Below are 25,978 nucleotides of genomic sequence, written 5' to 3' on the forward strand. Positions count from 1 at the left end.
ACTAAGATGACTAAGGAAGAAGAGAGGACCCATGCTCTACATCCTGCCTGGAAGGGAGAGCAAAACTCAATATACATTACTCTCCACATGCTGTCTGTGCACTGGAAAAAACTGCCTGGGACTTTATCTTAAGATAATTTTTTTTTAACTGACAAAATGAGGTTGATTCCTTTCCTATCGTACACAACTGATAAAAAGGAAACCCACAGTTAATTTTACAGTTGAAAAAGGTCTCTTATGCTTCAAACCAACTTAACAGCAGCTTTTATAATTACCATGGTCACTTAGGTTTTCCTCTGGATAATTTTTAAAAGGGGTAACAGAGGTAGGAGGAAGCCAAGGCTTACGTAAGAGGCCTTGTCTTGTTTTATTTTTGACAATATTTCTTAATCTTTGAGAATCTCAATACTATTTCCCACCTTAAGGTAAAAACAGAGTTTACTTGAAGCTTGCTGGAGGGCAATTTGGTTTAGCTAGCAGAATTTTAAATAGGCATGTTATCTGACCCTATAATTTCACTTCTGGAATTTACCATACAGAAATACTTGGACAAATGTTCCACAAAATAAGCACAAGGATATTACTGCAATATTGTTTGTAATAAGACCAAAAACAACCAACCAACCAACCCCTAAATGTCCATCAATGGGAAATTAAACTATGAAATAAATGAGCTGACAATTATGCAGTTTCAAAATGAGTTTGATCGCTATGAACTGACATAATATATCATGACAAAATAAAGTGAATAAGGCAACGTACAGAAGAGTACGGTGTATAGTATTAGCCCATTTCTGTGAGAGAAACTGACAGATGTGTGCATGTGTGTATGTATTTAGGTATTTGTAAACACACACTTTTGAATTTGCAATAAAGGAGATCTGGAAATATATCCAGGGGGTTATCTTTGGGAAGTGGATTTTGGATGGGAGTGTAGGAAAGACTATTTCACTTCTTATATTTCTGTGCCATTTGGCATTTCTGCTACCAGCGTACTTTACTTTGTGGTTAAAAAAAAATTTTTTTTTTTAAATAAAGCTACCTGGTATCTACATCTCCTAAGTTGCTCCTTCCCGCAACAATTCCTGTTTCTGAAAGTGGCTTGTGGAGTGAGAGATCGCTGAGACTGAGGCTCCAGGTGCAAGCACTTTTTTTTTTTTTTTTTTGCGGTAGGCGGGCCTTTCACTGTTGTGGCCTCTTCCGTTGCGGAGCACAGGCTCCAGACGCGCAGGCTCAGCGGCCATGGCTCACGGGACCAGCAGCTCCGCGGCATGTGGGATCTTCCCGGACCGGGGCACGGACCCGTGTCCCCTGAATCGGCAGGCGGACTCTCAACCACTGCGCCACCAGGGAAGCCCAGGTGCAAGCATTTTTAAAGAGGACATGTTGGGGAAGATCTGCCAGTGCTGATAAACACTGTATTTGCAGGTTGGCACCCAAGCGTCACCGATTCAGAGACAAAGGCCAGGCAGCTGCATCAACATCGGCTCTATTGGTTTTACATCAAGGACCCCAACTTCTATAGCCTCCACCCAAACTAGAAAAGATGACATCGTGGGAGATAGAAGACTGAGAACAACGTAGGAGATAGAAGACTGAGAAATCGATGAGCCTAGGGTAGAAGGGCAGTGACTCATTCTCTCTCCCCTTCCCAAAAACCGGCGAGTTGTCTGTTTCTTCTTTATCTTTTCATTTGATGGTTTAGACCTGTGGTGTCCAATATAGTTCACGTGCCTACTGAGCACTTGAAATGCAACTAGTCCGAACTGAGATGTGCTGTCAGCATAAAATACACAATGGAGTTTAAGAATTTAGTATTGAAAAAGAATACTTTTTTCAATATTTCATATTGTTATATTTATTCCATGTTGAAATAATAATATTTTGGATATACTGTGTTAAAATATGCTATTAAAATTAATTTTACTTGTTTCTTTTTGCCTCTTTTAATGACTGCTAGAGAATTTAAAGTGACATGGTTCATGTTCTGTTTTCTATTGGACAGATCTGGTTTAGACTTTCATAGACATTCCACATGGAATATCTATATATTTAAATGTGTAAAGAAAGGAACAGTAGGGTAGAGAGGGAGGCATGTACACACATGTACACACCGCCCCCCACCAACTGTTACACTGCAACCCTGTATAACTTCATGCCTGCCTAGCTTCCTAGGGTAGTTCATTACAGTTCACTGTTCCTGTCATAGGTCATACAGCTCTGCTGTATGTGGGATCCTGGGGCAAGTCACTTGGGAGGATTAAACTGAATAATGTATGTCAGATCCTCAGGACCATGACAAGGATGTGTAATAACCTCTGTCAGCAAGGGTTAGCTGTGCTTGACATGATAAGAGTTCCAGAAATGACCAAGCCACAGTTCTACCCCAAAGCACAGAATATTAGAGTTGGAGTGAAACTTGGACATTATCTACTCCCATGTTTTAAAACCCTTTTAAATCTCAGAAGCCCAGTATATGAAAAAGATGAAATCAAGTTGCTCTGAACAAAGCTGAGTGTGGGAACAAGAAGGGCTGGGCACTCCTGGACTATATAGAGGCAGGAATATGAGGTCTCTATGAAGCAGTCTGAATGCCATGGATGTGGTGTCTTATCCCGGCCTCTCCACTTTACAGATAAAGACACTAAGCTCCAGAGGTCGAGGGCTTGCCTTCAGTCACAGAGCTGGCAGAGGCAGGGCTGGAACGGACTCAGGTATCTGGTTCCTCAGAAAGAACGTGCTCTGCATCCATAATGACTGCAGCTGTGTGGACAACGTGTGCGCGCAGACGGAATGTGGCTGAGAAAAGCACTGCTGGACAGGTGCACACAAAATATGGGGGGTGGGAGTGGTGGGGCCGGAGTGGGGGCAGGTCTGTTCCCTGAAGAGACAGCTTCTAGGTTTAGCTTTGGAAGATGAGGGAGGGCAGGTGGGCACCCAGAATAAAAGAAGCACAAGGGTTCTAAGGAGGAAAACCTTAAGGCGAGTTTTTGGAAAAGGGTGACAATAGAAAGATTAATTTATCGGAAGTCCACAAATAGTCAGGAAACAGGAAAACAGGTTGGCAGGCAGACTCTGGGTGCCAAATTGGAGTGGCAAAGGGCTGCGAAGCTGGAAGCCTGCAGAGCTGCCTTGACAGGGAAAGACCTGGCCTGATGGTGGCTTCTCAGTATACTCCATGAAAACAAATTCATGATAAAGTAAGATACACATCAAGAATAAGAAAAAATCAGCATTGATTACATTAAAAGGCAGTACTCATTTGTTCTTACTTAGAACTACCCTGTGTGCATTATTCAAAAAGATCTTTTCCTCGGTACCATCTTGGGTATTTCCTCACTCGAGAAAATGCTTCTTTGGAGTTCTTCCCATTTGGTTGGTCCAAGAAAACATCCAAGAAAAGACAAGAAACCTGAAGGTCCGGTGAGTGCCCTGGTTTCCACACCCGTGTTCTGATCTAACCTAAGGTGATGGGTTTCCTCTCACAGACTAGGGCTTGCCTGCTGGTGTCTTGGTGTTCAGGGCATCTGGTCAAGGGCCTCATTTCCCTGATGTCACTAAGGAAAGCGCTCAAATATGGGGAACACCAACACAGTAACCAGTAGGACAGTTGGCAAGGCACTCAGTGACATTTTAAAGATATTTGCTCACAGACCACTGAGCCACAAAGGACAGTTTCTCTGTCAGTTTGTCAGCTACTGGGGGTTTAATTCATAGAAACCAATGACGGCAAGCCTAGAGAGGCCACCATCCGAGGGGGAGTATAACTATGAAGCCTTGTTTGTTTCCTTCGAACAGTGACTGTATGTTCTTCTTGGTGGCATTTGGCATTTCTTAGCTAGGGATCAGTAGAGCTGGCAACTCAGAACTTCTAAGAATTACTATCTGTTTACCACAATCTCCATATTCAAAGAATTAGTAGCATGTTTTATTTTTTAAATGTGCGTTTTCTTTTTATGACTTTGCCGTCACTTGGAAAACCCCATAACTTTCAAACCACACCGACAATAGTTCTGACCAGGACTACAAGGCAACGGACAGATACCTGGACAGTTAACGTTTGTGAGTCTATTTTGCCATGAAGTTAAAAATCAGTTGGTATCATCCATCTGTCCATCCCTCCCTCCATCTCATCCTAATCTTCAAGCTGAGTAGTTGTCTACTGACCAAATTCATAGCAATGTTTTTTAGTATTAAAATATAACTCAAGGGCTTTCCTGGTGGTGCAGTGGTTAAGAATCCGCCTACCAATGCAGGGGACACAGGTTTGAGCCCTGGTCCGGGAAAATCCCACATGCCGTGGAGCAACTACGCCTGTGCGCCACAACTACTGAGCCTGCGAGCCACAACTACTGAGCCTGCGAGCCACAACTACTGAGCCTGCGTGCCACAACTACTGAGCCTGCGTGCCACAAGTACTGAAGCCTGCGCGCCTAGAGCCCGTGCTCTGCCACAAGAGAAGCCATCGCAATGAGAAGCCTGCGCACTGCAACAAAGAGTAACCCCGCTCACCACAACCAGAGAAAGCCCGCACGCAGCAACAAAGACCCAACACAGCCAAAAATAAAATAAATAAATTTATATATATATATATATATATATATATATATATATATATATGTCAATGTGGAGTAAAGATGGATCACCCATTGATGAAGAGTTAAAGGAGGAAGATAAAAGATCCAACTCTTATCTACTTTCGTAGAACGCTACTGAAGGTCAGTGTGGCAATTATTAAACCCAGAAAATAATGACAGATGGTATTTAAACTCTCTGGCTCTTTGTCAACCATCTGCCCTAAGATTCTTTTTCCTGAGTTCATATTTGCTAGGTATCACATTTTAGAATAAAAGGCATGCAGTTCTTTACAATATCACAGAAATTGGTCAGCCTTTCCACTATAGGAAAGGCTAGAAATCAAAGCTATTAGATGTGTGGTTTGCTTCTTGACCTCCCTAAAATATTGTTGCTGCTACATTGTAATAATGCATGAAACATTCTAGAAAAAAAATATGGTACCTAATAAAACCACAGCCAGGGTAGAAACATGGCAGAGTGGGAAAATCAAAGGTTAGAGAGTCAGGTAGACTTAGGTTCAAATTTGGCTCTGCCATTTAAGAGCTGTATGCCTATGGACAAGTTATTTATACTCCTTGTGGAAGGCTTTGGTAAACAGGAAAACAGTCTTCAGAATGTGGGTTTAGTGAGATAATAGATGTGAAGTGCCCGGCCCTGGGTCTGTCACATGACAGACAACTGTTAACTCCCTTTGCTTCTTTTTTTCTCCCTAGATTAGGGAGGATGGTGAGCCTTGCTGATGCATAAATGGTTATTCCTCAATGTTCTTATATAAACAACTAGGATACGACCTCTGGAGAAGGTTAATCCTGACTTCTAGTCTTCCATTGAGAAATCTCTTTCCTCTGTGGAGACAAGCTTCTCATTATACCCATTCATAGAAACCTACACTTCACAGCATTTACCCCAGCTCTGGTTAATTGACTAATTGCAAATGCAATGCCTCTCTTCTGCACTAGGGTGTAAATTATTCCTCTAGAAAAGGACCTTGCATATAGTAGCCACTCAGTAAAGTTATCTGTAGAATGAATGAAACATCTGTTTCCAACATGTGACACACACCTGGGTGATATGGGAGATGATTTCAGGGGCTGAACATGGACTAAATTGTTTAATTTTAAGGGTTATGTATGAATTTTAGTGTATGTTAGACAAATAACTGGTTCATCAATTCTGTGATTTTATATATTTTTGCTTAAGATGAGGCTAAATAAAAAGTTAATTAATTTAAGATAGTAAAGAAATTAAGTAAGTATAGTTATCATGAATATGGCAAAAACCATGAAGGTGTTAAAAAAGATGACACAATTTGGGAACACTGCCATAGCAACAAGGAGGAACCCTGAGTGGACACGTACCAGGACTCCCTGATTTAGGGTCAGCCTAAGGCAATGAGGGAGTCTGCTTCCAGAATCCACGGCTTGTGAGTTCTCAGCTGGACACTGCAACAGGTGGGTCAGCACTGAATCAGGAGTTAAGCTGGAAGCAGGTGAAGCCGGTGGCTGGACCCCTGAACTCAGCTGGCATAAGTGAGAAGGCTTCACATTCAGATATCTGGGTGTTATCATAGGAAATACCAAACGTGAACTGAGCAGGAACAAGGGTCAGATCCCATGGTTGTTTTCAAGGTCACATCCCAACCGGCAGGAACTACCTAAGAGACAGAGCACCCGCCCCAGGAAGGGTGGCAGGCCCAGATGGATCCATTGTCCTTCAGCCTTAAAGGCACACGCGCCTGGATTCTGATATTGCTTCCCGCTCCCGGCAATTATTTCTCAATTTACTATCTCCGTGCAAGGCTCCAAGAGAGGGGTACTTTCTTTTGTGCACATTTGAAGAGCCAATGGGTCTCTACCCAACATCTCACTTTCCCAGAAAAGTGAAGCAGACCTGCTGCTGTTGTCAAAGGAGTTTCTCTCTGAGCCTCCAATACTGAGTCTCCCTTCTGAGACCCAATGCTGGCCTGAAGAGATGGGTATTCCTGTCATCCTGGATTGGAACATAGAATGGACTTTACCCTAGAAAAAAAATGTTGTAAATAGAAAATAGGTTTTGATAAATAATGTTCTGTATATGTTCCAGGTTATACAGGATTCTTTGCAAGCTAGACTGGGACCAGATTACCAACTATACTACCACTTCCGTGGGAGAATGTTTTAATGCTATAAAATGAAAATTTGGGCTGCAATTGTTCCATAAGTGCTGACTACCTATACTTAAAAATAAAGTACATCCCTTACTAGAGAACACTTTAACACTACATATCTTAAATTTCATCTTTCTTTTAACATCTTCCAGAAGAAGATTGTTTTTATCGTCAATGATGGCTGGTATTCAAGTTTTGTACTATTGAAAAATAACTGATCATTCTTCCCCCATAACAAAAGAAGGACCCAATCTTTACATTTGAGGACAATCCTAGACGCATCCAAGTAATTCCAATAAATACTTCTCTAATCAACTCTCAGCTGCACCAGTTTATTCATGGGATGAACTGAAATGACTGTCCCAACTCCCACACTGCAATATTGACAGTAAATTATTCCTGGTTCTGACAATAAGCCTTTAACCCCAAATTTTCCACACTTGCCTGATGAAAAGAATTACATGACACACGTTTAAAAACAAGAATGCCAGGACTTACCTGGTGGCGCAGTGGTTAAAGAATCCGCCTGCCAATGCAGGGGACACGGGTTCGAGCCCTGGTCCAGGAAGATCCCACATGCCGCGGAGCAATTAAGCCCATGCGCCACAACTACTGAGCCTGTGCTCTAGAGCCCTCGAGCCACAACTACTGAGCCCACATGCCACAACTACTGAAGCCTGCGTGCCTGGAGCCGTGCTCCACAACAAGAGAGGCCACCGCAGTGAGAAGTCTGCGCACCACAACGAAGAGTAGCCTCTGCTCGCCGCAACTAGAGAGAACCCGTGTGCAGCAACGAAGACTCAATGCAGCCAAATAAATAAATAAAATATTTTTTAAAATGTTAAAAAAAACAAAACAAACAAGAACGTCAGGCCTCAGTCCAATAATGAATCAGAATTTCAAGAGAGAGGTCTGGGAGTTGCACATTTAACGACTGACCATTCCTGCTGATTCTCTCATCCAAACTCAGTGGTTCTTACCCTGGAGGATGAATTAGGATCACCTGGAGGGCTTGTGAAAACAAAGGTTGCTGGGCCCCAGCCCAAGCGCTTCTGATCTAGTCGGTCTGGGGTGAGGCCCAAGAATTTGCACTTCCAAAAAAGGTCACCTTTTTGGATACTGCTGGTCCAAGAACCACACTTCCAAAACCACTTATTTAGCCTATTTGGCAAACATTGCAGCTGAATTCAATATATTTTTTTTTTCTTCCCTCCTTGGTAGAAAAACACCACCAGAGTCACAAGACTTCCTCTGGAGTAATACCCCTCGTACTTTTTAGCTGTTTGATGTTAGACAAATAAATTTACCACTGCATCTCAGTTATCTCTTATCGTGAGGAATAAAAAGGTAACACAAGGAAAAGAGGTTTGGTCCTGTAATTGGCACACAATAGGCCTGCATTAAACATCTGTGTACTTTGATCACCTTGCCATGATCCCCCTCTGTGAGCTACAGATGAATCTGCTGAGGTCTAGAATAGTTCCCCAAATTTGTTACATGCACAAAACTTCATTTGGTTAAAACAAACAAACAGACAGACAAGCAAGAAATGGCTGACCACCTCTTTTTCTTGTGAGCTAGCACGTAACTACGTTTTGAATATAACATGTCCAGTGGGAAAATATTCAACTTCCCAACTCACATTTTCCCATGGAAATAAAAATAGAAGACAAAGAGAGATTAGATTATGATTAGGCTCTCTGTTTAATTTTGACCAGGCTGAATTTAGTGCTCAGGTCTGGATTATTTTCCTGGCAGATCTTTATTATATTGTTTGGCTATTTCTTATGACCTGAAAATCAAACAAATGAACCACAGACTTTCAGACTCAGAGGGGCCCTGGAGGTCATCTCGCCCACCCACCCATTCTAGGAATGCCACTGAAAACATCTACAGTGTGTAGTGGTCCAGTCTCTTCTTGGACACCCATTGAGAAAGCACTATTTTCATGAACCCTGATCTTCTCTTCAGATAACTCTAATCATTAGATTTTTTTTTTGCCTTTGAGCAAAAATCTTTATCTCTGTAATTTTAATATCTTTGGTTCTGCTCTCTATAGTGCCTGAATATGTCTAACCTCTCCTCTCCATGACAGCATTTAAAGTATTCTGAAATGGCGCAGACATCTTTCTTGCCTGTGCCTTTTCAGTCTAAACATTTTGTTTTTTCAACCCACCATCAAAATTTCCATATACTTAACAGCCCTGGTCCTCTTCTTGTGGAAAAGTCCACCTTGAGGATGTTTCCTCACACAAAAAAACCATAACGCGCTTCATGTTTGCCACATCCTCTCATTGCCAACAAAAACAAAATAAATTGTATGAACACTGGAGTGTTCCCTTCCAGAGTTTCCAAGAGCCGGAAGCTACAACCACACCCAACTACATTGTAAGGACTGAGAAGGCAGTTTCAGGACATGCTTGGAAGTGGGAGCCGCAGGCAGGTGGAGCTGGATACCATGTTCCTACTTGAAAGAGGGATGCTAGGCTGCCACTGAAATTATCCAAGACCCGAAACGTTTCTTTCCAAGGGAGACAGAGTGAAACAAAAGGTATTTCTTACTTTCTACGAAACATTTCTGCAAATATGCAACCAACACTCCAGAGGTCCACAGGGGTGGCGTAGCTGGACTGAAGCAAGACTTCTGGAGCTCTGTACCACAGCGTGACGACCTGCAACGGCAAACGGAGTGGAGAGTTACTGAGGGGGACGGTTGTTTGCTTGACTCCTCACCCTGGGTGGTTTAATGCCAAGACTCAGCTCGGAAAGAACTCCTCAAATCACATGGGGGACACAGACAGAAGCAATAAGTAACCAGGACTCATCACTGACAGGCCAGGAAATTACATCACCCCCACCACCTGGGTTCTCACCTCGGACTCTGGGTGTCTTGTTAGTATGATAAAATAACTGAGTTTCAGAAAGCAAAAGCAAAGACTTAAACAAACCCTTACCTTGAAACAATTATTTCTTTCTTAAGGGGCTTTAAAAAACAATACGTGGAAAACAGATGATGGCAACGATTGCAGCTCAATTCCCACGTCAGCAATTTTGGGAAATTGGAAGATTACTCCAGTGGCTGCTGGATGGTGACCTTGAAGTCTACAGAGCACCCGAACAAGTCAAAACTACTCTTATCGTGAGACTGTGGGGAATCAAAATAAAGCCCCCTTCAATGCCACTCTTTCCAGAAAACAAAACATGAAGAAGAACTTGAGAGAGAATGTATAACCCAATTGTTTATACCATGTGTAAAAAGTCATCCAGAGGAAGAGATTCCAATATGGGAAGAACCCCATTTAATACTGAGCACTGTATAATAATAGATAAAACAAACACAACCATATCATTAAGGTTCCACATTTATAAGAGTATATAGGGGTTCAAATGCCTCTTTTTTGCGGGGAGCAGAAATTCTATGGATGTCTGAAATGAAGGTATATAAAGGAATTCAATACATAAATCTATTACATAAGCATTTTATATTATCCAGATTCCTTTTATCATTACTTATTGTCTTACTTAATTGTACTTTCACTGATGTCTAAATTTCCTGAAATTCTGTTTATGTACTTTGATGCTATAGTACTTAGTGCCTAAAGACTGCAGTAGCAATTCTCAAAAAAAAATGGTTGCCATCAATTTCCTTCTTTCCTTATATGCACACTCCTCTCATCAAGGATTGGAGTTTAGTTCACTTTCCATTGAATCTGAGTTGGCCTTAGTGACTTGCTTGACCAACAGAATATGGTGGAAGTAACATCTGAGACTACCAAAGCTATAGGTCATAGGAAGCCTGGTTGCCTGGGCCTTTTTGAATGCTTGCTCTTGAGATGCTTCCTCTTGGAACCCAGCTGCTATGCAATGAGAAGCCCACAAAGATGTTCCAATTGACAGCCCCAGCTGAGCTCTCAGCTGAAAGGCCATGTGAGTTAGCCATTTTGGACATTCCATCCTGACTGGTCCCCCAGGTGACTGTGCCCCTGCCAATGTCACATGGAGCAGAAGAACTGCCCAGTTGAGTCCAGTCAACTCACAGGATTGTGAGTGATCATAAAGTACCTCCATATCCTTCTCGCACGAGACCACACCACTGGCTCTCAACCCTGCCTATACATCAGAATCATCCATGGGGCTTTTAGAAAAACACATGTGTCTGGGCCCTTATCTTGCCCCTAACTGAATTAGATCTCCATGGGTGGGTCCACTGAAATTCTTCTTCTTCTTCTTCTTCTTTTTTTTTTTGTTTAAACTTCTTTAGGTAACCCTAACCCTTGGCTAGGTTTGAGAACCACTCAATTATACAAACTTATCCTCCAGTTCCTGCCTCCATGCTTTTGTTGACACTGTTCTAGTTTGGGAAGCTCTACTTTCTCCTTCACAGGTTGAAATTCTGCTTATCCTACAAAGCTCAGTTTTGACATCATCACCTCCCTGAACCAAATGCCACCTAAAAATCATACTTTGTAAAATAGTTCATAATATGGGTCCTTCCAGAGGGCATGGACCCAATTTCATCCATCATTATGCCTGTAAATGCCCATCATAATACTGCGCACATAACAATTGTGTTTTAACAAATACCAAACTGGTGATTTTAAGGCAATCATTCCTAGAAGATAAGTGGGCAAAATTCAATTACCAGTCAACCCCCAAAAAGAAGATACTCACTACTTTTGTTAAGAAGAGTGTCCAATTCTGGGCGTTAGTTTTTAGTTAAATAATTTATTTCTGCTTTACCAATATTTCTAGCTGGTGGAACATTTCCCTATTTCTCTAATACACTGTATACCAAAGTGCAGGGGCAAACTTTCCATAAAGTTCCACTCCAGTGGTTTACAGACATACACAGATATTATGAGATCACATACTTATCTTCTCACTTCAGTTCGAAATAAAGTCTAACATCATATGAGATGAAAAGTTTAATCCAAATACAGCCTTATTTAAGCTGTTCTAAAGAGTCTGTGATTTCTGATCGATTACCCTTTCTAAAACACTTTAGGTAGCACTATGTTCATTTTCAGTACTTTAATCAGTGAGACTTATTATGATCATCAAATAAATGTTTAGACAAGGAAAATAATAAGAAAAATATTGATATATTAAAGAAGTTTCCTTCTATTCCTTTTAAAATTTAGTGACCTCTCAAAATGGGTAACAGATTTTTATCAAATGCTTTTTTTTTTTTTTTTTGCGGTACGCGGGCCTCTCACTGTTGTGGCCTCTCCCGCTGCGGAGCACAGGCTCCGGACGCGCAGGCCCAGCGGCCATGGCCCACGGGTCCAGCTGCTCCGCGGCATACGGGATCCTCCCGGACCGGGGCACGAACCCACCTCCCCTGCATTGGCAGGCGGACTCTCAACCACTGTGCCACCAGGGAAGCCCCTCAAATGCTTTTTAAAATGTCTATTAATAATGACCATTTGATCACTCTTTTATTCTATTAATGATATATTAATTACATTAATAGATTTCCCAATATTGTACCACCCTTCCCTTCTTGGAATAAATCATTCCTAATCATGGTTTATTATTCTTTTACTAGATCTTTGGATTCTATTTGTTAATATTTATTTTAGGACATAAACTTATACTGATGAATGAGACTGATCTATAGTTTTTTTGTGTGTAATTTTTCAGGTTTGTATTAAGGATATGCAGACTTTCCATCCTTTTCTATATTCTGGAATATTATAAATGACATAATAATCAGTCCTTTGAAAGGACTCATAAAACCATCTGGATCTGGATCTTTCCTAGCATTATGTCTTTAACAATCTCGTAAATTTCTTGTTGGTAGTTAGTCTGTTCAGGTTTCAACTACTTTTTGAGTCAATTCTGGTAATAATAAGGAATTTCCCAATGAAACTCTTTAATGTAGATTTTAAAATGTATTGGCTTAAATTTGTACATAGTATTTCTTGTAATTATTTTAATCTCATCTATTTTCTTGGTTTTCTGAGAAAGAAAAAATTTTTCTCTTTATATCAATCAGGTTTGTCAGGAGTTTAGCTATATTATTTATTTAAAAGAAACTGACTTCAAGATTTATTTCCATTTTGGGAGGATTGTTTTATTTAATAATTTGTTGACGTCTACTTTTATCTTTTTAAATACCCCCTCTTAGTTTCTTTGTTTTTTAAAATTTATTTATGAGTTGAAACTTGGGTAATTTATTATTTTAGTTTTGGTTAATGACAGAACATTTAGTTATATATTATTAAATAAACCGTCCTCATTTTTGTTCAGCTTTAAATAATATGTAATTTACCTTTAATTTTCTCTTTAATCCAAGAATAAACTAATTTGAAGAATTATTTAGAAAAGAGTTTTAAAATTTCCATATGATCAGATTATTTATGGTTAACTGTTAGCTGCTGTATTTCTAGTCTTATTTCATCATAGCCAGAGAATGTAACCTGTAGAATTTTTCTTTTTTTTTAAGAAGATTTATTTATTATTTATTTCATTTTTGGCTGCGTTGAGTCTTAGTTGCGGCACGAGGGATCTTCATTGAGGCATGCGGGCTCTTCGTTGTGGTGCACGGGCTTCTCTCTAGTCGTGGCGTGTGGTTTTTCTCTTCTCTAGTTGTGGCGTGCAGGCTCCAGGGCGAGTGGGCTCTGTAGTTTGCAGCACGCAGGCTCTCTAGCTGAGGCGCGCGAGCTCAGTAGTTGTGGCACTCGGGCTTAGTTGCCCAGCAGCATGTGGGATCTTAGTTCCCTGACCAGGGATCGAACCCAGCGTCCCCTGCGTTGCAAGGTGGATTCTTTACCACTGGACCAACAGGGAAGTCCCTAGAATTTCTTTTCTTTATGACTATGCACATAACTGGCTTTTGTTCTGTAGGGTGTAAGGAGAATACTCTCTTTTAAGAGTAAAGTTCTTTATTAAACAGAGTTTGTCTCATACAGATCCTTACTTGTATTTTTCTATACTTTATTTGTCAAACTTTGAAAGAGAATTGAGTTTGTGTTTTCCTTCCCCCAGAATCTCCTTGTACTTCTAAGGGTTTCTGCCTTATACACATTGGCCTTATGTTTTAGAAAATAAAATTTATTACAAAACATATTATTCAGATAATAAAAATTTAGATGATGGTGGACATAAGATACAAAGTAAATACACAAATGCTAGTAAATCAGTTACAAAACATAATGGAAAAAAGGATCCCATTCATATAGTAACAAAAAAATGTGAAACACTGAGGAATTAAAAAACAGCAAGATCTATATAAGTAAAATGATACACTATTATTGAAGAACATAAAATGAAATCTAAATAAATGGTGAGACAGACCATGACTAAGATGGGAAAAAGCCATATCATAAAGATAATCATTATTCCTGTACTAACACAAAAATTTAAGACGATCCAGTGATTTGGGGGAGTAAGTTAACTTTGACAATCAGGTGCCTCTGGCAGAGTAACACTTAAGAAGAGCCAAAAATAGTTCGAGAAATAAGGATGAAGGGGATTTGTCCTCTGTCACCAAAATATAATCTAAGATACAGCAAATAAAATAGTAGGTGCTAACAGATTTAAAAAAAAAAAAAAAGAATAGGGGGCTTCCCTGGTGGCGCAGTGGTTGCGAGTCCGCCTGCCAATGCAGGGGACATGGGTTCGTGCCCCAGTTCGGGAGGATCCCCCATGCCACGGAACGGCTGGGCCCGTGAGCCATGGCCGCTGGGCCTGCGCGCCTGGAGCCTGTGCTCCGCAACGGGAGAGGCCGCAGCAGTGAGAGGCCTGCATACCACAAAAAAAAAAAAAGAATAAAGTCCAGCAAGATAATGAGATTCTGATTTACAAGGTGATATTTACAAGATATTTATAAGATATTCTTATAGGTGGTCTCTCTTTCATCTTAGAGAGGAAATGCACTAGAATATGTGAAAGCAAGACAACTGGCCACCCATTTGGAAGAAAATAAGTTTGATCTCTAGTTTACACCATGTATAAGAAGAAACTGTATAGATGCAAGATCTAAATGTAAGGAGAGCTAGAAAAATGTATTCGAAGAAAACATAAGAGGACCTTGGGATGTGGAGGCCTTTTTCAGCATCACGGGAAATCTAGAAGCTTGAGATGAAAAGATTTATAGATCCAGCTATTTAAAACTGAAATCCTGGACTTCCCTGGTGGCACAGTGGTTAAGAATCCACCTGCCAATGAAGGGGACACGGGTTCGAGCCCTGGTCTGGGAAGATCCCACATGTTGCGGAGCAACCAAGCTGGTGCACCACAACTACTAAGCCTGCGCTCTAGAGCCCGCGAGTCACAACTAGTGAAGTCTGCGTGCCTAGAGCCCGAGCTCCGCAACAAGAGAAGCCACCACAATGAGAAGCCCGCGCACCCCCGCTCGCCGCAACTAGAGAAAGCCTGCGGGCAGCAACGAAGACCCAACACAGCCAAAAATAAATAAGTAAATAAATATATTTAAAAAAACAAAAACAAAAAACAAACCAAAAAAACCCAGAAATTTTCTTCACCAAACACTGTAAATACAGTAAAGGAAAGGATAAATGACAACCTGGGAGAAAACATCTAAAACAAATTACATCAATAAAACAATACAACAGAAAAATGGATAAAAAAATATGAAAAGACAATTCAAAAGAAGAAAAAACTATCAAAGATACTCAATCTCATAAAAAGAAAGGAAGAAAAGAAAGGAAGGAGAGAAGGAAAGAAAGGAAGGAAGGAAGAAAGGAAGAAAGCCATCACAATAAGAGGGTATCATTTTTGCCTGATTGGCAGAAAGGACAGAATGACACTATTCAGGGTTGGTCATGGTATGGGAACCTGTAAGTTTTATTTTATTTATTTATAATTTTTATTTTACATTGAAGTATAGCTCATTCACAAAGCCATGTTAGTTTCAAGTGTACAGCAAAGTGATTCAGTTATACATATACATGTATCTACTCTTTTTCAAATTCTTTTCCCATTTAGGTTATTACAGAATATTTAGTGGTGTTCCCTGTGCTATACAGTAGGTCTCTGTTGGTTATCTATTTTATTTTTTTTAACTTTTAAAAAATTTATTTAATTTATTTATTTTTCATCTGCGTTGGGTCTTCGTTGCTGCATGCAGGCTTTCTCTAGTTGCAGCTCGAACCCGTGTCCCCTGCATTGGCAGGCAGATTCTTAACCCCTGCACCACCAGGGAAGCCCCTGGTTACCTATTTTAAATACAGCAGTGTGTACACGTCAATCCCAAGCTCCCAATCTATCCCTTCCCCCACCTTCCCCCTGGTAACCATAAATTCATGGGAACCCTGTATGTTTTAAATTGCAAATTGGCACAATCTTTTTAGAGGACAGTCTGGTGGTATCTATGAAATTAACAGTCCCCATGTCTCTGAAGCAGAGTTCCATTCATGGGAATTTATCCTATAGAAATATTCAGACTAGTACACAAAGAGGTATTCACAAGAATGTTTACTCCACAGTAATTCCCAATAGGGGAATATTATTCAGCCATCAAAAAAGATGAGCTAGTTCTCATCCTGCTCATTGCTGCTCACATAAAAAGATGTCCATGATTCACTGTTAAGTGAATAGAGAAGTTTTGGAGCAGTACAAAATATTTTCCAATTTTTATTAACAGATTACGTGTCGGTGTAAATATAATAATCATTTATGCATACAAAAATGTCTGCCAGGATTCTATACATAGACATCAAGCTTTAAGTGGACAGTTGTCGTGGAAACATGGCAGTGTGGGAGGTGGCAAGTGGAAAGGAAAGGAGGGGCTGGACGACAATTTCAGAGGCACAAGATCAGTCAGCTGCTGTCGGTAAGCACATTTTATAGCCGAGAAAACAATTTCAGAGAGGTTGGGTAATTTAGCCAGGGTCATGGAGCTGACACGTTGGAAGAGCTGGGATTCTCCCTGGGACTGATTTCAACCTTGTGCTCCTTCCTCAACATCCAACCTGGCACCTTTCATTCAGTATTCCAAACATCCACAAATCAACAGGCAAACATACAGGTTGTAATTAAAGAACCAACAGAAAAAGAATTTAAATTTACTTTGAAAAAGTTTAACGTGAACTTTTAAAAGAGATTACAAATCTCAAAAATGCAACTATCCTTTGGGGTTAAATGATTTCCTTAAAAAAAGGTTTAAGAAAAAGGTTTCTATAACTTCAAAACTTACTTCTGAACCACAACAGTGCTCTGTATGGTGTGACATGTATTCATCAAATTCCCATTTGATAACTTCAATGAAAGTTAAGATTTAAAAATCTCTTTGGTGTCCCTAAGAGTTTTGCTTGGTTTATGTGTAAATCATTGTAACAAGGTGAGAGGAATTAGATTCATTTATTAGGTTTATGTTTATACTCTATTTGAACTATCAGCGTTTGTCTAAAGAGAAATCTTTTTTTGGTTTAACCCTTGTAGAATTCAATGTGCTTCAATTCCAAAGTAAGTATGAATTGTACATTTCTAGTTAATTCTCCAAGAAAATAACCTCAACACTGCCTAGAGCCTACATTTAAAATAACAAATTACTGCCTTTTGCAGTATACGTAAATCTAATAGTCGTTCCCTATGTATATAATATTATCTCATGTATCAAGAGCTTCCCCAGTTTTAACTTGCTAATTTATGTGGCTGGTCCATTCTCTAACCCAGAGTCCCTCAATCCTTACTTTAAGTCACTGTAATTTAAAATATCTCAAATAATGACAATTTCTGTAATTTCCAAGTTTTTGAGAACAAATTTCCCGCACAGTAAAATATAAATTGTTTCCTTAGGAACTATTATAGTTCTGTACCTCTAAAAACTTCTGATGGAAGACTGCCTAACTTAAAACCAGTTAAGTCACAGGTAAGAAGATTTTATTAGTTTTTAATTGGAGGTTTTATAAGAATAGGCAAAACTGATAAAAATGTTTCAAGGTTTTAGTGCATGAAGTAATATGGAACATTTTCAACAATGTAATCAATTAACTTCTACTTACATGTTCTCTAAGTTTAATAATTCTACATATCCTTAAACACAAAATGTAACTGTCAAAAGATGTTGAAGGAAACAATGAATACAATGTATAAAGATCAACACTTAGACATCTATGACAAAGGTGGCTTCTAATGGTAACAATGCAGTTGTCTACTAAGCAAAGTAACAATAGGAGCTATGGACAGAGTTTGGTGGTTGGAGCCAGCTGGAACCAAAGCAAATACTATGTTTATTACAATCATTACATGAATTAACAGCCTCTAGAGGTGCTGAATGGATTTGGCAACAGGAGGGGGAGTGGAAGATGGGGGAGTTCAAGGATATTTACACAAGTGGACGTATCTGTTTAAACTGCTTTGATCTCTATTCACATTTTTTTTGAAACAGTTCAATAACAGTATAAGATAAAGTAGAGCCAAGGCCAACTCTGACTCAAAATACATGTCAGAGTAAAGCATTCTTACTTAATATTAGATTTTACAGTCTTTTATTCATGTACCCTTTCACCAAGATCCTGAAAACCTTAGTAGATGTTATCTGAGTCATCCTTATTCTATGGCTACATGCTTAAAGAGCAGGAAAGCGTGGTATGCACATTGTGCTGGTTATCTTCCTTTTGCCTCTCTGGATGGGCCCAGTGCTCACAGGTGGATCTGTATCTACCATTTGCCCCCAGCTTCCTACTGGGTTTGGCCAATGGGAAGCCTAGGCAGGAGTCTGGAGAGAAGAAGAGTGAGGCTGAGTCTTTAACACCTTGATTTCCTCCCAGCAAGGTTGTCCAGAGCTGGCAGTGCTGCCATCACAAAGTCAATGTCCATCCCGGGCAGCCCACTCTACCCAACTCCAGTAGCTGCACCCTATCTTCGCTTCAAGCCTGGGAATGGTAACAGTCTGATGCAACTAAGACTCAGGTTAGTACCATTCGCTGGGCTTCCCCTAAATCCACTTCTTTGTAAATCGTGTCTCTGTAAACAAACCTTCCTTGAAGTGTCATATTTTGAGTGTGCCATCTATTTCCTGTTGGGACCCTGACTAACACATCCAGTTTGCAGATGAAGAAACGAGTGTGGGTGGCGACTTTTTCTCAGCTTTCACATCTGTCAAAGAGGACATTTAGACTGGATAATCTATAAGGTGATTTCTGTTAGCATTCTAAGAGGCCCTAAATGATGTGGCAATGGTAATGAAGATTTAAAAAATGCATATACTGTACAGAACCAAGACATCCTTGCCTGACCTTTGGTTTAGTGACTACTTATGGGGGGGACCAGTGTGGTGATTCTTCTTCTGGGGCTGACTTCAACAAGTCTCAAATGTAAACTTCTGTAATGATTTCTGAGAAATATGGAATAACTCAGGATTTCTATATTGTCAAAGTGAAGGCTTTCTAAGCTGTTCTCTAAGCTGTTTATTTGCTTCACACCAGTATAAAACTCTCTAGTATGTTCCTTCCCTCCAGAAGACTTCTATGCTTTTGCAAAGTGAAAATCAAAACTGGTGGGGTAATGGGCTTCCCTGGTGGCGCAGTGGTTAAGAATCTGCCTGCCAATGCAGGGGACACAGGTTCGAGCCCCGGTCCGGGAATATCTCACATGCCGCAGAGCAACTAAGCCCGCGAGCCACAACTACTGAGCCCGCAACTACTGAAGCCCACGCGCCTAGAGTCCGTGCTCCACAGCAAGAGAAGCCACCACAATGAGAAGCCCACACAATGCAACAAAGAGTAGCCCCTGCTCGCTGCAACTAGAGAAAGCCCATGTGCAGCAATGAAGACCCAATGCAGCCAAAAATAAATTAAAAAAAAAAATTTGTGGTAATTTCACTGACTTTCCCTAAAGGGTCTCAAAATTCAATTCTTTAAAATCAGACATTTAAATTAAGATATCACAAACAATCAGAATTTTAATTCTTCCCAGCACAGTCTTGTCATTATAAGCCAGTTAAATGGGAATTATTAAAAGAGTTATTAAATACCAATAAAAGTTAACACACAAAGTAATTGGCAACAAATAATAATGGAGTCACCTCAACTGGATGCATTTTCTGACCTAAAGGCCAGAAAAAGATGTTTTGATACATGACAAAAAATGGCCGAAGTCTACACAAAAATGAGATTCTCAGCACTGAGCCAATTACGATCATGGCCTCTGCTGTGCATCTACTACCAGCAGGAAGGCTGTCTGTCTTTCCAGAACCTCAGCTGTGCAGACTCTCCTGGGGCCACTGGCTCCCACTTAGATGTGCTGATTTCCAGCTACCTGGCCACTTCTTCTGTGGTCCTCTCTGTGGGACATTCTTTATTTGAGTGTCTGCTGTTCTGAATTCTCACATATCACTTCCTCCAGGAAGCCTTTCCTGATCTCTCAGCTAGAAGTGATCGCTCGCCCCTGAACTTCTGCTGTACTTCTATAGCTCTTGACCCTTTCTATTTTCCATTACAGTCATTCAATTCACCAGCCACAGTATATATATAGTGTCATGCATGGAGGGTGCTCACCAATTATCTGATGATTGGATACATGAATGAACCACAGGGAACTAACTCCTGGGGGCAGTGCTGGTGGTGGACAGAGGCAGTCCTCTAGCCTGGAGAATATGGGGACAACAATGTCTAATAATAATTGAGGACCTTTTAGTAATCATGAATTTTTAAAAAAGGAACTGGATCTGTGGAGGGAGGTGAGGCTGAACCTGATTTGATCAGAGGATGCATAAGAAGACTCAAAGAGCAATGGCAGAGGGAAAATAAGCTGAGATAGAGATGAAGGGAATCTCTGGGGAAGAGGTACTCAGCAGACAGAGGCCTGCATCCTGTGTCCAAGGGGGTATGATAATGACCCACTGAAGGATGAATGAAGGTGGAGTTCAAGGATCCAGGCTCTGACCTTTCATGGTATCAGTGGCACTTACCATCTCTTTCTGAGCCTTACACCTCTCCTCATTTTGTTAATGTCTAAGCAGATCTACCTAAAAAAGGTGTTACTCTAGACATCAAGCCTTTAAAGGTCCAAATGAACTTCAGTTCATCATGTGAGTGCCCACTCTATGAGAGGTACCCTGTTAGTCCTGGATGGGTGGTCACAAACTAGAAAAGCAGCAAGTCAAATCAGCTGGCTGAAGGAGAACCTGGGGTGGGTGTATTGGGTCTGTGTAGTGATATAAGTGCAGAATGCCGGGGTCCTGTCCTAGTGACTTTCCAGTAACTCCTTGGCGGTCTCTTCCCCAATCAGTCCCTTAAATAATTGTTTCTCTAAGGCTATATCCTCAGGCCGCTGCTTTTCTTACGTGATGCACAATTCCTGGGGAGCATCGTTTGTGGATAATCCTCAAGTCCATACCCTGCAGAGTATCTGACACATATATCCAACTGTCTCCTGGATATCACCACTCAGTACTCCCATAGGTACTTCAATTCCAAAATGCACGCTTTGTCTTTCCTCTGAAACATGCTTCTCCTCTTAGATACCCTCTCTCTGACAGCAAAATCACCACCTACCCAGGTTCCCACTCACCCCCGCCATCAGGGAAATCACCAGATCCTGACAGTTCCACCATGAGCCTGTCCTCTCCTGCAGGCCCAACAGCTTCCTCTGGGGTCTCTTCCTACTAGTCTGCCTCCTTCTACTCTGTCCTCTCTACTATATCTGCAGCTGTGCTCACTCCATACCTGCTTAAAATCCTTTAACCATCCTTGAGAGCTTTCAGGGTCAAGTTCAAGTGCAGTTGACCCACGGCACCCTCATGATCTGGCTCCCACCCTCTCTCTGGCTTTATTGCCTGTTCCTCCTTCACGGGAAAGCTTCCTCAACCCGCTCAGAGGCTTTATGGTTGTACAAACATGCATGCTGTGTCATGCCTCGTGGCCTTCTCATACACTGAGACCTTGCTCTGGAATGTCCTCTCATCACCCCATTCTTAATTCTTGTGAATCTTGCCCTGCCTAGTCCTCCCAATTACATGGAAACATAGCGCTTATCACACTGTATCCCATTCACTGTGTACTTACTGCCTACTAGACCTAAAATCAGCCCTTTGAGAGTAGAGACTGTTTCTAAGCAGACTTTTCATCCCCAGCACCTGGCAAAGCATTGCGTCTGCTCCAAAACTGTATGCATAGCCAGAAGACAGCAGAATGGAGGGTTACAGATTTAGGAGGGATAACCTAGGGCAGGATGCAGGGATTTCTAGTATAGTAGAAATTTACAGATCAACGGTCATGCCCCCATACCCACACAAGGCATCCTGCGAGTCCACCAACATTATCTTTAATCAACAGATGACTTTTTAATAAAGTGTGAGGACCATTTTATTTTCGAAAAGTGAAGCTTTAAAATGCTTGAAGGGCCCATGTTTTCCTTCAGGCCATATTGTTTAAATTTCATCCTGAACTTGTGAAACTTAAAATAGTTACCACTTGCTAAACGTCTATTATGTTTCAAGTAACAAACTCTCTTTTTAGAAGTACAGTATAGTGTAGTTTTGATTTTGACACTGAACAATCACACACTTGATCTCTCTCTGCCTTCACCATAGAAACCAAGCAAATATTTGTAGACATTCCTTCAACCTTCACAGATAAATAGAAATGAAAATTATTCTGAACACAGGATATGGCAGGCTGTAGAGCTCATTGTTTCCTTTTAAAAGTTGTTTTTTTAACTCTTAAGAAAATCTATATGCTTTGGGAGGCCACATCATCACCCAAGACTTGGAAGAGAATATTTACAAATTGACTTTTGATGATGAGAACAGCTGAATGTCTCTAAAGTCCACGCCTTCTTCCTCCTTGGTTACTATGTTCATCCTTACACAGGCTGCATGTAAACTATTAAATGAACACTTGCAACTTATCTGGTTAGTGCAAGTGATGAGGGAAGTGGAAGCAGAGTTTTAGAACCAAAGTGCAGGCTCAAACATTCTTCAGCATCTTAAAATCTGTGGGCACTACTTTCCTTAAATGGGAAGGATTTGGAGCTCCTCAGCTGGAAGGAGCTACCAAGGTACAGTTCATTCTGCAATACCCACTCTCCCCAAAGTTTCTACTTAACACATCTTCATCTAGAAGGTACACAGAGATACATGCTAACTAATCAATCTGGGCGACCAGAAATGAAGATAAGGTCTACAGAGGATTCTGGAGCTCCCACTATATTTTGTGCTTTAGCTATTAAAGGTAAGAACTAAAGAAAATATGCTCCTGAAGATTAGGATGTTTCATGCTGTTTGTTTAGCAAGATTAAAACTGCAAACAGAAAAGGAGAAGGCCACAATGGAGAGGACTTAGACTGCAGCATTAGGAATTCTGGTTGGAAAGAAGGAAGCATTTTCTGACAAGAAGAACTGTTAAATGTCACATGGATTATTGTGGGGTTTTGTGTTATTTTGTGATCTCTTCTCTAAAAATTTTTCACTTTCATCCCATCTAGAGGTTAAAGAGGTGGGCTAGAGAAGGAGGGAAAGAAAACATCTGTAAGGCACAGAAGATGTAAAGTACTGTGCTGGATGGACTTCATCTGTCCCCTTACAGCATCTTCAGTTTAGTGGTATAAAGTGAGTATCAGTGACTCTACTTTTTTTTTAACATCTTTATTGGAATATAATTGCTTTACAATGGTGTGTTAGTTTCTGCTTTATAACAAAGTGAATCATCTATACATATACATATATCCTCATATCCCCTCCCTCTTGCGTCTCCCTCCCACCCTCCCTATCCCACCCCTCTAGGTGGTCACAAAGCATGGAGCTGATCTCCCTGTGCAATGCAGCTGCTTCCCACTAGCTATCTATTTTACATTTGGTAGTGTATATATGTCCATGCCACTCTCTCAATTCATCCTAGCTTCCCCTTTCCCCTCCCCGTGTCCCCAAGTCCATTCTCTACGTCTGTGTCTTTTTTCCTGCAGTGACTCTTATTTTTAAAGATAAGGAAGCTGAGACTCCAGAAGTTAAGCAACTTGTTCAAGACCCGATCAGCTAGTAAATGGTAGAACCAAGATTTGAAACAGGGTTTATCTGATTCAGATTGACTCTCCTCACTGTGGAGACTGAATAACTGGCTCTTTTTTTATTTTTTTGGTCTTATGCCTAATTACAATTTTAAATGTCTGTATTTCTAAAACAGTCATTTCCAGGAATTCCCTGGTGGTCCAGTGGTTAGGACTTGGCACCTTCACTGCTGTGGGCTGGGGTTCGATCCCTGATCAGGGAACTAAGATCCTGTAAGCCACGCTGAGTGCCAAAGACAAAAAAACAAACACCCCCCCCCCAAAAAAAAAGAAACAATCATTTCCATAGCAATGTAAGTTAAACAGAAGAACTGACAAGAACAAAAGAAATGTTTTTTCCAGGATAATAATACCCCAAAGGATTTCACCAAGATGTCACTGGTTGAGGACTCAGGGTCACGGGTGGCGGGCCGGGAAGGCCTCCCTACCTGCAGTGCTCTGTGTGATCACTGGAGGCATGCTTCACGCTGTCCCCCTAGAACATTCCTTCTCTGGGGCCACGGCAAAGACCTTCCTCCCAAACTTGTTCTTCCTTTGTATTCCCTATCTCTGCAAGTGAAATCCCCCTCTAACCAGTTCCCCAAGCTAGACTCTTCCTCAGACTCACCCCTCATCCATTTACACAGACACATGTAAAGAGGGTGCCTTCTCAACCTGACAAAAGAGCAAAATGCACAGAGGACTAGAGCTGTGGAAACAGGAGAATGGAAAATACACAGTTTGGACCACCTGGATACTAGCACCCACCATTTTATAATATCGATCTCAAGTTAAAAAAAAAAAAATTCACATCACTGGGCATAAGATATTTTCAAGTTTGAAGACTCAGTGTAATTGTATGGATGTGATGACATCATTCTAGATTTTACGATCTGATTTCGAAATTACTAAAAAAGAGATGAGTCTGATAGGTAACATGTGTCCTAGCCCTTTATTTTCTTTCTTTCTTTAAAAAACACTTTTCTATGCTTGCAGAATTTTTAATATCTTTGCATCTTCTCTGCGAGGAGAAGGATCATCGAAAGGGAGTATAGTTCTGTTATTTAAATACGTATAAAGTACAGAATTCATTTGCCCTTGATAAGCTGAGATGCTTCTCTTAAAACTGTCTCAGTTTCTAGGAAGAACCACACTAATACCAAGGACTCTACAGAGGATTTCTAGGTACATCCGCTATCAGGAGAGATACATGTGTGAACATAAAAACCAGCAGAAGGCTTCTCACCTAGGTTCAGGAGCTCATGCTGTACGTGTGTTCTGGGCAGTGTGGTAGCTGCATATGCAAACACTACTTGAAAGGAAAAGTAACTGTCCGGTTTGGGTATAATGGCGTTTACCTCAGAGCTAATTCGAAGAAAGACTGCTTTTCCATTTACAAGCATTTCAAAGAATGTTGCTGCTTTCTAGAAATCTGTCGCAGGTAGCTTCTTTTATCCTTGAAACTGCTAGGGCTTTGAAAAATGGTCTAAGAAGTGATTACAGTGATATCTAAGGAAACGTGCAGATTACATAAAATATTTTAATTATTCTCCAGTAATTGAAAAGCAGCCTTAAATCACCATTGTAGATGCTTTATATATCGAGGACCCTGATACATGGCAAAAACAGAAGCAGGGCCTAGTGGTGCCTTCTGTGAAGCCTTCCAGAACATTCTGAGAGAGAGAGGCTCCTTGCTCTGTACTTCCAAAGCACACTTCTCTTATAGCCCCTGCTGATGTGTGATGTGACCATAAGAATCTGCTTCCACCTCCATCACCCCGACAAGACTCAGTGGCAGCACTGGGCCTTAATTATCTTTGGATCTCCAAAGCCTGGTACAGTGTCTCCCACACACCAGGCATTCAACCTATGACCAAGAGGTTCTTGCAAATCTTTTCCCAAACTACAAAAACAAAACAAAACCAGGGAAGAAAAAAAATACATCTGTTTTTAGATTATTCTGAAGGTACAAAAGGTGTTTCAGGTTCATAAATAAGGAAGCAGAATCAAATTTATACATCATACCTTAGAGGAAATTTCTCATAAACAGCAAATAAGTTTTAGCTACCTATTGCCACCTCTCCCTTTCTCTTTCTCTATCTCCTTACCCCCAACCCTTACATATGTACACACCTAGTTAACCACCACTCAGACCAAGACATAGGGTATTTACATCACCACAGAAGGTAGTGTGCCTTTCCTAGCCAATACCATTCCTGTACCACTGTTCTGACTATCATCATCATGGATTAATGCTGCTGGTTCTTCTTGAACCTCATATAAAAGGAAACATGCAGTTTT

The 25,978-nt window shown here is 40.8% G+C and overlaps 1 protein-coding gene across 4 annotated transcripts in view; it reads right to left on the reverse strand.

Annotated features, from left to right (window-relative positions):
* CDK6 (cyclin dependent kinase 6) overlaps nucleotides 1-25,978 on the reverse strand; it is a 234,263-nt gene that overhangs the window by 63,612 nt on the left and 144,673 nt on the right. For all 4 annotated transcript variants that reach the window (XM_089917636.1, XM_022585851.2, XM_022585862.3 and 1 more), the window contains one exon: nucleotides 9,287-9,396. In XM_089917636.1, the coding sequence (XP_089773762.1) occupies nucleotides 9,287-9,396 (110 nt within the window). The remainder of the gene's footprint in view (nucleotides 1-9,286; nucleotides 9,397-25,978) is intronic.

This window comes from Delphinapterus leucas, chromosome 9 (assembly GCF_059928025.1).
Source record: "Delphinapterus leucas isolate spDelLeu-1000000601 "Yukka" chromosome 9, BTC_Dleu_Yukka2, whole genome shotgun sequence".
In the NCBI taxonomy this organism is placed as follows: Eukaryota; Metazoa; Chordata; class Mammalia; order Artiodactyla; family Monodontidae; genus Delphinapterus; species Delphinapterus leucas.